Source organism: Limanda limanda, chromosome 10 (genome assembly GCF_963576545.1).
Source record: "Limanda limanda chromosome 10, fLimLim1.1, whole genome shotgun sequence".
Classification (NCBI taxonomy): Eukaryota; Metazoa; Chordata; class Actinopteri; order Pleuronectiformes; family Pleuronectidae; genus Limanda; species Limanda limanda.
This window is the reverse complement of record NC_083645.1, coordinates 24,954,683-24,968,842: the sequence shown is the minus strand read 5'-3', so window position 1 is coordinate 24,968,842 and position 14,160 is coordinate 24,954,683. Positions and strand designations below refer to the sequence as shown.

At 42.0% G+C, this 14,160-nt stretch overlaps 1 protein-coding gene across 1 annotated transcript; it reads left to right on the top strand.

The window, feature by feature from the left end:
* Positions 1–480: 480 nt before the first annotated feature.
* tlx2 (T cell leukemia homeobox 2) lies at positions 481–12,831 on the top strand. The gene is made up of 4 exons (XM_061080105.1): positions 481–1,030; positions 7,971–8,180; positions 8,811–9,048; positions 12,615–12,831. Exons 1-4 carry the CDS (start codon positions 481–483, stop codon positions 12,829–12,831), a joined length of 1,215 nt encoding a protein of 404 aa, XP_060936088.1.
* Positions 12,832–14,160: the final 1,329 nt, after the last annotated feature.

Below are 14,160 nucleotides of genomic sequence, written 5' to 3'. Positions count from 1 at the left end.
CGAGCCCGCGGGCATCCAGCCGTGCGTGTGGATGGTCTCAGCCACAGCAAAAGCGAACAAAGCGCATCGAGTCTCTCCAGAGATCCGCGTCCCTCTCCTCCTGAAAAGAAACCCCCCCAGCAGGGATGTTTGTTGTCTGTAAGTACTCCGGATAATCCTCTTGTTGGTTGTGAGGTTTCCTTGTGTGTGTAGTTCCCGGGGAGAGCACGCACAGTGGAGGATGGATACGCTCTTTTCCAGCCCGACGGATAGGCACTTGATTTAGGGAACAGCCGATGCCGCTGCAGGACAGAAGGAATGGGCAGATTTTGGATTTCGTTATTGGTTTCCTGGGACTAGAAGAGGCCTGTGTTCGATGCTCCAAGACAGACACAACCGCACAGTTCTGCAGCAAACACACAAACAGTGATTTCTCCAAAGGCGTGAATTGCCAGATTACAAACACACATCTGACAGGCGCGTAAAATCCCCGACAGCACCATGGAGCACACCGGGATCGAGGAGGTGAACCAGACGCACCAGCAGCAGCACGAACCCATCAGCTTCGGGATCGACCAGATCCTGAACAGCTCGGACCAGTCCAGCGGATGCATGCTGCCCAACCGGACCACCGGCGACCCGGATTACGCGCTGGCCCCCAACGTGTACAGCAACGGGTACAACAGCGTGTACAACCCGGCCTGCTCCATGGCGGCGGCGGCCGGGCTGGCCGGCTCCTACAACGTCAACATGAACATGAACGTCAGCATGAACATGAACATGAACGTGAACGTGAACTCGGGTGTTGGTGGTGGTGGTGGTGGTGGTGGTGGTGGGGGTCCGGGTGGGGTGATCCGGGTGCCGGCGCACAGACCCATGCCGCCGCCGCCGCCCTCCGGGGCCGCCGCGCCGCACCCGCCTCCCTCGGGCCACCCGCCGGGCATCGGACCCGGCATCGCCTCGGTGCCCGGCATGGGGATGGGCAACCCGGGGAACTTCACCTTCCCGTGGATGGAGAGCAGCAGGAGGTTCGCCAAGGAGAGACTCACAGGTACAGTGAAAGTTTCCTCCTGCAACAGATCAGTGTGTGTCCTTAATACAGATGCCAGAGGAGTAACCTTCTCCAGGCGCTTTACGCACAGATTACGCACAGATTAGAAGGACGATGAGTGATTAGAATGAAATGTTCTTCGTGGCAGAGCAGGTGCACTTTGTGAGATTCTGATCCTCCTGATATTTGCGTTTTGAAAAGTGTGTCTCCTGGACGGTTGAGTTGAGCTTGGGGCCTGAACAGGACAAAGTGGAGCGGAGTGGAGATTTCACATGTAGGGGTTTGTAATCTAGAACGAATGCTTCATGCACAAACACACAAACACACACACACACACACACACACACACACACACACACGCACACACACACACACACACACCAGAGTCACTTGTGTTATGCTGGAAGGGCAGCCTGATGAACGAGTGCAGAAATTGACATGGACACGCTGATGAATCAGTATTGGACCATCACTCTCCATTTACAGCAGATGACGGATAACGACGTTCCCCTGGTTTTCTTTCTCTTTTTTTTTCATGAGGATGAATGATTATTTTTTTCTTCTGTGAAGCAATCGAGAAAGAGGAAGATGAGTCATAACTGTAACAGCAAAAGACACGTTCAATTGTTATTATTATTGTTATTATAGTGGATAATTACACAGCTTGTTAAATTAATTTTATTTCAGATTTTTTCTATATTATGTATAATAAATTATTATTTCTCTGTAAATTTGAAAAGATGGCAAAAAACAACTAGCAGAATGTATTAATTAATAACATAACTGTATCAAAACAATAATAAAAAGCAGAAGCTTCATAGACTGTAAATATACTTAATTAAATTCCTATAAATCATCTTCAGATTTTTATATTCTCATTTCATGTTAAGTAATAACAAAAACATGACAAATTAGATATAAATATACCAACAGAAATATTCATAGTTGCATATTTTAAGAGTCTCATAATCCCACTTTAATTAGTTGCATGCATAATGTTTTATAAACTCAATCATAGCATTTTTGTGAATTATTATTATCCATGTGCTTTTGTATCTTTGGTGTAAAACCAAACAAACACAACAAATTTATATAAAAAGCATCTTTCGCAAATGAATTTGTATTTATATGGGGACAGAACACATTTATTCTAATGTAGATTATTCATAATTTGTTTCTGTTGCCCAAAAGCCCCAAATGCACATTTCCATCTGTTGTCCCTGGCAACACAACCTCATCACATTTCTCTCAGAATGCATCAATTCAAATAAAGACATGTGGTGGAAATAACTCATAACATAACAGTAAAATGTTATCAGACATATTATTATATTCTATTCTATTATTCTTGTCTTTATTTTAAGTTAGAACACAATGTTTGGTTTTATTTATTCATATTTTGGAGGAGAAGGGGAGGGGGGTGCTCCACATTTTTATATTCTCATGACCTCATCGTTTTGAAGATGCACATACACACTTCATGTGCACACACTCCACAGACACACACGTCACATACACGTACAAACTCTACCTCACACACACTCCACGCTACACACACCTCACACAAACACACACACTCCTCCCCCACCCTCTGTACACATTAAATATTCACTATTCCGTTCCTTCTCACCGATTAATTATTAAATACTGGGGGACGATATGTCAACTGCAAAAAGATACAGTGTAAATAGGCTTATCAATTTTACTCATAGTCACCGAGGGCCTCTCGTTTAATTTCTCTCAGCTTTGTGTCGCTGTAATTATTTCGCAGCTTATATCTTTCCACTGTATTGATCAGCCAAAGATCTGCAGCTCTCTCACACACACAGACACACACAGACACACACAGACACACACACACACACAGACACACACACACACACACACACACACACACACACACACACACACACACACACACACACACACACACACACACACACACACACTGGGTCCAGAATTAGCCTGCTCTGTTTTCTATAAAAGGCCGTAAATCAGATCGACCCTCGTCTCTCCTGATGGGCAGAAGAACGTTTGAATCGTTTGTCTCTGCTTCTTGTTTTTCTCGTCGCTTTCAAACGTGAAACCAGAGCAGAATAAAAACAGCTCAACACGTTTCTGAAGGATCTCAGCGAACATGGACGTGTTCTTATATATTTAGGTTATTTTACATTTTCTTATCCCTCTCTGGTGCTTATGGAATGAATTCATGTTTTACATCACAGGAGGTTTTACCGGTGGATTTAGATTTGGACGTTAATGGCATCACTTTGATTCATAACTAAAAATAGGACACGTTTTCCACAGAGCTCATGTTCAGTAACTACCCTCTGCTTTTACGCATGGACTTTAATGCATTAATTTAAATTTTATTTTATTTATTATTATCCCAAACGTCACTGCAAATTATTATTATTATTATTATTATCATTATTATTGCTATTATTATTATTATTATTATTAGTAGTAGCTGTAGTAATAGTAGTAGTAGTAGTAGTAGTAGTATAGTAATAGTAGTAGTATCAGTCGACACTCAAAATGTTTATTGCAACTGATTAACCTTCGAATATTTAACTTAAGCAAATAAAGCAAAAAATATCAATTAAAAGATGTTTTTCATTCAACTTAATTGATTTGCATGATTTTTATTTTTTGCCACGTTTGCTCTCCGTGTTTTTAAGATAAATGGATGTGCCTTAATCTTTTACTTTGGCATTTATTATGACTTTTATAATCATTTCAAATCCACCACAGTGTTATTATTATTACCAAAATTTCGCCTATAGTCCTGTTTTAAAGTTCTGTGCTCGGTAAGGATTTTGAATAAAATGAAACGAAAAAGATGAAGTTGGTTCTATTATGATTTACAATTCTAATCAGTCAATAAATAAAAAAGAAACGTTCATATAATGTGAAGTTAATGTGAAGTCGTAGTGAGGAGAAGCACGTATTTATATTTATTAATGATAAACTAGGTCATATCCGAGAGGCCATTAGCAACTTTAGTGATAGGAGGCTGTTTCAGTCAGCTAGACTTTATTCAAAGTACCATTATTAATTATAATAATGCGACTAATAATAATACGGATAATAATAATAATATAATTTATATCATTATGGTCTAATAATGATGATGATAATGTCCAACTTTAATGTAATAATCTTGGCATCATGTCGCCGAGCAGCGATTAAAACCTAATTAAAGCTGTAGTTCTGCGCATTAAATCTCAGTTTGAGTTTTTTATGACGTCGGAAGCAGAACAACGCGGTTTTATTTCCGCTCGTGCCCGTGCTCCCCCTGCTGTGACACCACACTGCGCGTGCCCGCCCGTGTGTCCCGTATAGTGTAATAAATAGCAATATATGTTCATGTTATATTTCAATATCCCCTTTAGAATCCTTCACGGATATATTTATTAGATTGCTACCGAGGTAATATCCGCAGAGGGGAAGGGAGGCGCTGTCACCGAGAAGTGTTATTAAGTATAAGTGGTTTTATTATGGGAAACATATTCTCCACGGTGGCATTTTATTTTTTTTGATATGCTTATGTTAAATTGTATTATCCAGGCACCAGATTTAGTATTACAGCACTTTTCTCTTCTTCAATTCGTGGAGGTGAAGAAAAACTCAGGTGATGTTTTTTTTATTTGCAGCATTTTGGGCAGTTTTTTTATTTATTATTTTCTTCTTTATTTCTCATTTATTTTTCAAACACATTTAATTGTTGAATTACTCCTTCACACATATGCTCCATTAGCTGTTTAACTGTTTTCCAGGCTGCTCAGGAAAACTATTAATAGTCAAGAAACATATTTAAGTGTTATTTCATTATGAAGCTTTTATAGAAAATACTCGGGGCTGATGGAAGAAGCAGTTTCTTTATTTAGCTGGATTTAGTCTCTGCAGGAACAATATGTAATTTATCATCTTTACAACGACACACGTGCTTCATAAGCTGCCTGTAATAATTTAATGTGGACTTTTATTATGAAATTTAAAGAGGTCTGACCTTTTAGTTGTTTTTGTCGTATGGCTTTAATTCTCCTTTGTACCTTTAGTATTGTAGTATTTTATTATACCTATATAATAACGTGTTGCTGGGTATTTTTTTAATAGTGGAAGGCAAAGACAGAAGACTCCCTTATATAAATATATTATATATTATAAGAATACTATATTTCACTATGATTCATACAGTTAGATGACTGATGCAGTGACAAATGGTGAATATCTCTTTTTGAAAAGGTCTAATGACAAAGCAGCTGAAAATACAATTACAATACATGTAGAATATGGTCTGATGCCGGAGCAGGGTTTTAATTTGGATGCTGCTCTAAAACCAAGCTCAGTTTTTAAATCATTGTGGTTTATATATATAAACACAAACAGCAGTTTAGAGTAATAATGGCAAAGAAGTAAACCTGATGCATGATTCATGAATGGACAGTCTCAGGCTTACACCTCGAGTCACAACATTAAACGTGACTGCTGCAGTATCCGTACCCTCCTCTGGATATCGATCAGAGTTTTGCACAGAAAGTGAAGCTGCAGCTGCAGGTTCCTGCTGCATGTTGCCTCTGAACGGGCTGGTATGGGCCTGGTCCATTAGTCTGCCTGCAGATGGCCTGAAATAGCCGCGTAATGCAGTATTTATTCCACTCGAGCTGCCGCTGGGAGCGACAGCAGGCCTGCTGGCTCCCGGCACGGAACCTGTGAGGCTGCACACAGTGTTTGGGGCAATGAGAAGTCATCCAAAAATAACTATGACTGTGTTTAAATGTATATATTTATATATATATATATATATAAGACAGGAACACCATAGAGAGGTCGCCACAAGAATCTGAGCAGGAGATTTAAAAACGTGCAGAGCAGAAAGGTCACGATCGAGGGCTGCAGAGCTGCTGCAGTTATACAGCTGCTGTCACTTTATAAACTTATGTGTAAATATAGATTCAAGTCTGACCGATATGGATTTTTAGGTGCAGGTGCCGATACTGATATTAGGGAGTGAAAAATACAGATTCTGATTAATTTGGCCATTATATACTGTACATACAAATATTGGCAGGGATTCCTAAGATCAAACCTACTGAGAAGGTTTGGTATTTTACAGTTTTTTATAATTAACAGAATATTTTTTGAAAATAATATAGAAAATAAACACATTATTGACATGTTCTTTACACAGTAAAATATAAGTTTTCATATTGATGCATAACCACAAACATATGGGCCAGCCAATAAATTGGATCTGCCATAGCTGCATGTTCATATGTATTTGTTTTTACTATTAATAAGCTGTAGAGCAACAGATCATGTTAAATCTGATAATAATATAATAACAATATTAGTAGGTTAATAATATTAATGAGCAGCAGAAGACAAAAGACAATAAAAATTAAATCCGCGTTTCTCCTTTCCAATCAGATACCGTAATGTGACCTCTACTGTAAACAGCACATTGCAGCTATTTGTCTTTACGACACAAATCATTTGCTTGTGTTCGCCTCAATTTGCCGCTCGTGTTCAGCACCATCAGGGGAAGTCGGCTTCTCCCTGGAAACCACAGCCGAGCGCATAATGGCCTCGTGTTCCATTTCACATCCAAATTGTCATCGTCGTGGTGGCAAATGAATTTTCAGGTCTCTGAATCTCTGAGAGCAGCAGCAGCGGCAGCAGCACGTGGCCCTCGGGGGACACCTATATGCAGATGTTTTTCATATTCATTTTGGCTCCTGGTGAGCTTTTCTGACAAAACAAAAACAAATCAACACCCTGTAAGACAGCAGGCTCGACAGCTTTCTGGGGAGGAACAACACAGACACACACACAGACACACACAGACACACACAGACACACACAGACACAGGGAAAAGGTTTTTTCCATTCGGCTTCAAGTTGAGAATGTGGCCGGGGAGTGGATCTATGGCCAAAAACGATCGGGTTACGTCTATCGATCTTCTGTTTACCCATGGCTGACAAAATAGACAGGATTCATAGATATTTTATGATGCAGGAGATAAGTTGTTATTAATACCCAGATACAGTGATATGTGAAAGTGAACCACCGGGCAGGCGAGGCTCAGAGAGGAGAAAACCATAGATGTGGATTCATTCTGTGTCTGTGTGCAAGTAAAACCTTCTGAAAAGGCACAATGACAAAGCAGCAATTGTTATATTAGACCAGTAACTATCAGGGTTATTGCTGCAAACTCTAATAATAAATGTTTTATGTTGTGTGGAAGATATTTTGTGCATTAATGTTAAATGTTTGAATTTAATTCCTCCTAAATCACGAAAACGACTCTTTTTAAATTGGTTTTCAGAGCGTAAACATCATTGCAGCGGCTTTTAAATCGTCATCATTGCTTGTTTCTGCTTGACCAACTTGTTTGTGCTAGATTCATTGTTGTAACCATAGTAGCTGTCACATTTTTAGGACAATATCTTATTTTGAAAAGTCACAATGACAAAGAAGCTGTTATAATAATACACAAACCAGCTTTTATAGCAAATGTCTGACGTTGTGTGTTTGAATTTAATTCAACTAAATCCTCTTTACTGTTCACGTTGTGAGGATGAAAGTCTGTGATATTGTTATTGACGTTGTCTCCAGAGGTTTAACATCATCGGTTTTAAATCATGTCTTGACCTTCACAGCATTGTCATCAGTTGACCCTCACTGCCTGTTTCTGATTATTCATCCTCGTAACCCTGCAGTCGTCACTTACTCTTTCCAAATGGACCATATCTCATTTTGTAGCCTAGCTTCTCCAAATGCTAACTTAAGAGACCAGCGGTAAATAACATTAAAGCGGAGTCTGTTCATCATTCCGGCCTCCTTCATGTGATTAGCTGCTTAGCGCCGGTGCCGGCCCGGCTGCTGTTGTTGTGCTCCAGATGTGGGACCTTACTGTGTGTCCCTTTCCTTTAGGGGAGCAGGCAGAGGAGAGCCGGATTGGAGAGGCCACAGGGGGGCCGGGGGCCGGGTCCCTCTGTCATCTCCCCAAGGGAGACATCGGCAGGGTCCCGGTCTGGAGCACTGTGGAGACGTTAGCTAAATGCTATTACCCCGAGCTCGCTCACCTGCGAGACGGCAGCGGCCTCCTAGCAGACTATCCCTTCCCAAAGGGGGCGTGCCCAGGTGAGTCGACCCCCTGCTCCCCTTCCCCCCCATCAACTACCTCCCTCACCTCACCCATTTGTGTCACACATGATCTTTGAGTGCATCCCTCTCGTTTACTGCGACTTTATTAATGATCTTTTAAAGTATAAGAGGTCGATTCATCATCTAACTCTGAGTTGAACCGATCTCAGATTCTAAACATCCCTCCTGTCTTTTGCTTTGGTTCTCAAACCCTGGCAGGAGATTTGTAGTTGTAATCACGTTGACCTTCTTCTCTTACAAACAAACCACTGCCGGCTTTTTCCAGAAAAATTAAGACGAACTGGACAATAATTTTATCCAAACAAGGCTGGAGAAGGAAAGGAGCGTTTACATAGAAAGGCTCAGGGGAAATAAGTCTATTCTCCAGGAGCACAGATCATATGCAGGCTGGAAATGGAAATAACCGGGAACACGAACGGATATTAATCTTCAACCTTTTAGGTCCAAACACCTCAATTACTTCCAGTAACCTTATAGATGATACTAACGTATATGAATAATGTTTTAAAGCTCTAATCCACCACACACACAGTGTTTTAATGAATAACTAAACTAAACTATCTATTTGTCTAATAAATCCTAAAGTTTTCCCGCCCTGTTTTTCAGCCGCCCTCTCGCCTTTCTCCGTGACCCGGCGCATCGGCCACCCGTACCAGAACCGCACGCCGCCCAAGAGGAAAAAGCCTCGCACCTCCTTCAGCCGGGTGCAGATCTGCGAGCTGGAGAAACGCTTCCACCGCCAGAAGTACCTGGCGTCGGCCGAGCGCGCCACCTTGGCCAAGGCCCTGAAGATGACGGACGCACAAGTCAAGACCTGGTTTCAGAACAGACGGACAAAATGGCGGTAAGAATCAATTCAGAGGCTCATTTTTGTGTGTGTGTCTCCCACATGTTCCCACACCCTCAGCAGTGAAAGTGTCACTGTTTTGCTCGCGGGTCCCGAAACGCTCGATGGGGTAAGATGGTCGACAGCTGAAGCATCCGGGGCGTCGCACAACACGACACCTATTCTGCTGAGCGTAGCTGTCGGTCGAGGCCAGTTCGCTTGACCAAGCACAATCAACTCGTGAGCCTCCTGAAAGGCCTTTTATAAAACTGCTGTCCAAAGCAATACTGGAACACTCACAGGAGGAATTGACTGCCAAGTCCATGGACACACACACACACACTCTCACACACACACACACACACACAGACACACACACACACACACACACAGCTTAACTCCATTCTATCTCTTGTTTATGGCCATTTGGACGTAAATGAGGAGGAAATCTGATTATGATGCCCTGCCCTTAGTTAAAGGGCCAGGACGCATGATTCAAAGGCACATTACCAAGTAAATTACATAAAGGGTTTTAATGTTTAAATGATCCTAAAGCTTTTTATAATTAGTTTTGAATCTCATGCGGACAGAAATCACTTAAAAGAGGTTAATTTATTGTCTTAAATACACAGTGACATTGATATTTGGTATATAACGTAAACTAACATCGATCACACCCAGCAGTGTTTAAAAAAAATGCGTTTTTCCTCTTACGAGACGTATTAGCAGTGAATTCTCTGGATCCGGGACTGAATGACATGTCGCATGAGTAACCAGGGAATCGCTTTAACACGCTTTTCAGATCCGCGTCCAGTTTAGCAGAGATTTATGCCTCTCCCTGCGGGTTGCACCTGATAGGACGAGCATGAGGGATGTCTTTGCGTGACGACTACGCTCGTAACAAGAGGATGATCGAATCAACAGGCAGCCAATGAGATTATCATAATGCTGTTAACAATAATGTGTGGCTAATGGATGCGAGGGTCGGCGTGTATGAAAGAGTTGTTTGAGAAGGTGTGCTCGCCTGCCATTCTTTTCCTGCCAATTTGTACGTTGTTGTTGACTTTGACAGCAGCTGTTTGCTTATTGCGATTTGTTTTTATTATAGCGACGTTGACGTAATTTCACAAAAGGGGCTAATTCATAATATATATGGTCGTTTTATGATGTTGATGCAGAAGAAAGTAGATTAGAAAAACTATTTATGTAGAAAAGCAGCATTTCATCTGCTTGTAATCACAATGGAAGCGCAGTTTGACGTGTTTTTCCTTTTCTCTCGTACGATTATTATCTCAGTTCTTTATTTACACCGTTGCATCTTGGGAGAATCACCCATCTGTGCTTCTCTTTTCGCTGACACCACACTCGGGGTGTATGTTACTGTTAACATGTGCTGCGAGCGCCGAGAAGAAAAGAGGAAAAAACAAACAGATGTAACTTTTCACCTTGAGGCAGGAAGTGTCCCGTTCCTCCTCCCCCTGCGTTGGTCACGTTCCCTCGCCAGCACCTGTCACTCCAGCTGATCAGCTGTCACGTAGCCCCGGGGCCGAAGGGAGGCGGCGCAGGTGTTCAATAAAACACGCAGTAAACACACACAGCAGTTACACAGGAACAGCTTTCATTGTGGATTCTGTGGGAGATTGAGCTTTTTGATCTGCGTCTGTTTGTTTGATTTCTTTATTGGTTTCTGTGCTTCCATTAATAACCATTAAAAACACAGCATCCTTTTTATTTCTTGTTATATTTTACTTTAAACAGCTGCACGTTGAAGCTATACACATTATTGTGCTGTAAGTTATTTATATTGACAGTTGGACTTTATCATAGCTTTTAAAATTTATGGTAAGATATTTAATGTCAGCATTTTTACTTAATAAAGATTGATTTAGTAAAATAAAGTCTCATATGAAATGCAGAGATTAACAACTTGTCCTCTTTTTAATGTGTCATCTAAAAACTCTCCGACCATAACGTCCATACAGGACATTTCTCCCTTTGCTCCAATATAATGCAGGAGTGCCTCCTTTATTGTCATGGTTACAATCATTAACATGTGGTTAAGCTTAAGAAATGGTCACAGTTTTGTTAGGTTACATAATAGATTTGGTTAAAATAACATGTTTAAAGCAATTGTCTGTGAATTAAGACGGACGACACGTCTCCTCTTTGTCCATTTTACACAAACAAAGCCCAAATATCCCGGATACAGGTTCTGCCAACACTTGACCAATCACGAGTCAGTCTCAGCTGTAAATCATGACGTCTCACCCTGTTCAGTCAAATAACAAATTTAAACCAAACTTACAGGGATGAATGAACACTTTGCCTAAAACGACTCAAACCAGATTAAAAATTATATACTTCAACGTGAAATGTAACTTTTTTGTTTGGTCCGTGATTTATGACCTATACTGCAGCCAGCCACCAGGGGGCTATCAAGATGATTCGGCTTCACTTCTGGGGCCATGATTACAATGGACACTAGAGGTCATACTATAAAATGTAACTATGGGTCATAACAAGCTTCTCCCAGAAGCTCGTTTTTGAGGACAGTCTCCTTGTGGCTCGTTAAAAAGTAAATGATTTATAATTAGGACTCCCTGTTACTGGCTGAATGTGCTCACTGTGTTTAGAGTCTGATGCAGTGAAACTATTCACGAATTTGCAAGAGAAAACCCTGGTCATGTTTCTTCTCTACTGTTTCCTCTATACGCCACTACTTCTTCTTCTAAAATGTCAAAGCCTCGGACCCTCAGAAGCTGATGTGGAAACCCCTGAACCCTGTATTCTCTCAGATGACCAGCGGGTGACTCCACTGGTTTTAAAAGAAAATTATTCAACCTCTCATTTGATTTATAACGTCCAATAACATCATGAGTTTATGGTGTCGATAGTTTAAAGGCGTCAACACAGCTTTGTGATTGACAGCTAATCCCGTCCAATGTCCAACTCCCACTCCTCCGAACACGGTTACTTACGGTTTTATAAAACCAAGATGGCGCTGGACAACATGTCAAACTAGAGACTAGCTGGTTGACTCTGGGTCCTGAACTCAACTCATCTGCTTGGAAAAGAAAGAAAGCACAATCGGTTCTTTTAAAGGAGATATATTATGCCCATTTACCACAAGTTGATATGGTTCCTTGGGGTCTGAAATGTCTGTTACATATTTTGGTCAAAACACCACAAGGATAATTTAAAACAGCCCTCCTCAGATTGACCTGTTTTGCAGCGTAGCGAGACTCCCTACATGGGCATGGTTTGACAATGACGTACTTATCGGTCGTAATCCCATTGGACGCACTCAAGCGTATCGTTTCTGACTTAAAGGAATCACAACAAATCGCGGGAGTTGTTTTTTTCCAGAGTTTTTGGGACGGTAGACATGCCAGATACCCAAATGAACGTGTAGAATTACTACAAAAGTGGAATTTTCATAATATGTCCCCTTTAAGATGACACGAGACAAACTCTGAAAACAGTTCTGCTGTATATAGCAATAATTGATTCCCCTCATGAAAATGAACACCACACAGGTCCTAAATGTTCCTCTCTCTTTGTGTCCCCCCCCCCTGTCCGCCCAGGAGACAGACTGCAGAGGAGCGAGAGGCAGAGCGGCAGCAGGCCAACCGGCTGATGCTGCAGCTTCAGCAGGAAGCCTTCCAGAAGACGTTGAGCCAGCCCCTGCAGCCGGACCCCCTGTGCCTGCACAACTCCTCCCTCTACGCCCTGCAGAACCTGCAGCCCTGGGCCGATGACAATAAGGTGACCTCCGTCACCTCCGTGGCATCTGTAGTGTGAGCCAGTGTGTGTGTGTGTGTGTGTGTGTGTCTGTGTGTGTGTGTGTGTGTGTGTGTAGGACACAGAGAAAAAGAGAGAAGGGAAAGAAGCAAGTTGACAGCAGTAAGAATGGACAAAATAGCACAGCAGCATTATGGGATTGTTATAGATACAGGAAAGTATTTGAATGGACGTCGTGCTTCCTCAGTCATTGATCGATACCAGCAACATGGTGGGGGAGCATGTGTAGAGAGAGAGAGAGAGAGAGAGAGAGAGAGAGAGAGAGAGAGAGAGAGAGAGAGAGAGAGAGAGAGAGAGAGAGAGAGAGAAGAGAGAGTTTCTGCCCCGAGCTACAGAACCCAGTCTGTGGACTCTCCAGCTCTTCAGCTCCACTGGCCTCACTGGTTCTCACAGATTAAACAGCTGTTACCGTAACTTTTCTAAAAATGTGTCATGAGTCATTCTCCTGCCTTACACCAAGTTTCCGCTTTCCCTTCAGCTGACGGTCTAAAAGAGAGGAGGGCACTTTACCGCCCCCCCCCCCCTAAGTGCCGGGACACAAATGGACACCTCTGTACATGCCCACCTATCAAGACTGTCTCCCTCTTTTGCCTCCGGACCCCTCACGAGGCGGCAGAGACGTTTTCTGCCACGAATGGCAACAAATAAAAAAGAGACCTCCTGTTTTTTTTTTTTTCGCTTTTCGACTTTGTACAATGTAGTAAATGCATGTTTCAAACCCCTTTTTCTGTGTGCACTCGGAAAGTAGCGCTGCAGTCGGCTGCCGTCGAGGCCGAGCTCCTCAGCGGTCACGTGGTAGTGGATCGGTGGAACCGCTGATCAAAGATTCCTCATTATGTTCAATTTAAAGGTGTTTTATATTAAATGATATTGTGACTTTTTGAAAAGATGACAGACCTTTCTGGGTATTTTGTTCTTGCCTCTCCTTTTCCTTCACAGTGTTTGTCACTATTATGAAACCCATGCAATAATGCTTTATGATTTTAGAGAGGTAGTTAGCCCCCGGTGGATTTAGGGATGATTACACATGAACGTTTCATAACCACCCGAAGGTAAGATAGCATCAGAGTGTATCAAAAGGACAGAGCAATACCTTCATTTCTCTTTATACATAAAAAGTGATGACTGCAGCGCCCGTGTGGGAACGTGAAGCGAGGCGTCGCCGAAAAACTGCAATTGTGCTCAGCAAAAAAACCCTCTCTGGGTAAATAAAGGTACGGAGAGCGATGCCAGCTCAAATTAGAATGAGAGCGCTGGAGAAAGTACAAGTTGTGCAGCCGCCAAGTGAAACACAAGTTGTGTTTATGTTTTTGTTCCAGTGATTTCAGT

Bases quoted from the DNA above. Each gene is read 5' to 3' on its own strand.
- tlx2 (XM_061080105.1), top strand. From the start codon at position 481: ATGGAGCACACCGGGATCGAGGAGGTGAACCAGACGCACCAGCAGCAG. The intron at 1,031-7,970 runs GTACAGTGAAAG...CCTTTCCTTTAG, and splicing joins CGCCAAGGAGAGACTCACAG to GGGAGCAGGCAGAGGAGAGC. The intron at 8,181-8,810 runs GTGAGTCGACCC...CCTGTTTTTCAG, and splicing joins CCCAAAGGGGGCGTGCCCAG to CCGCCCTCTCGCCTTTCTCC.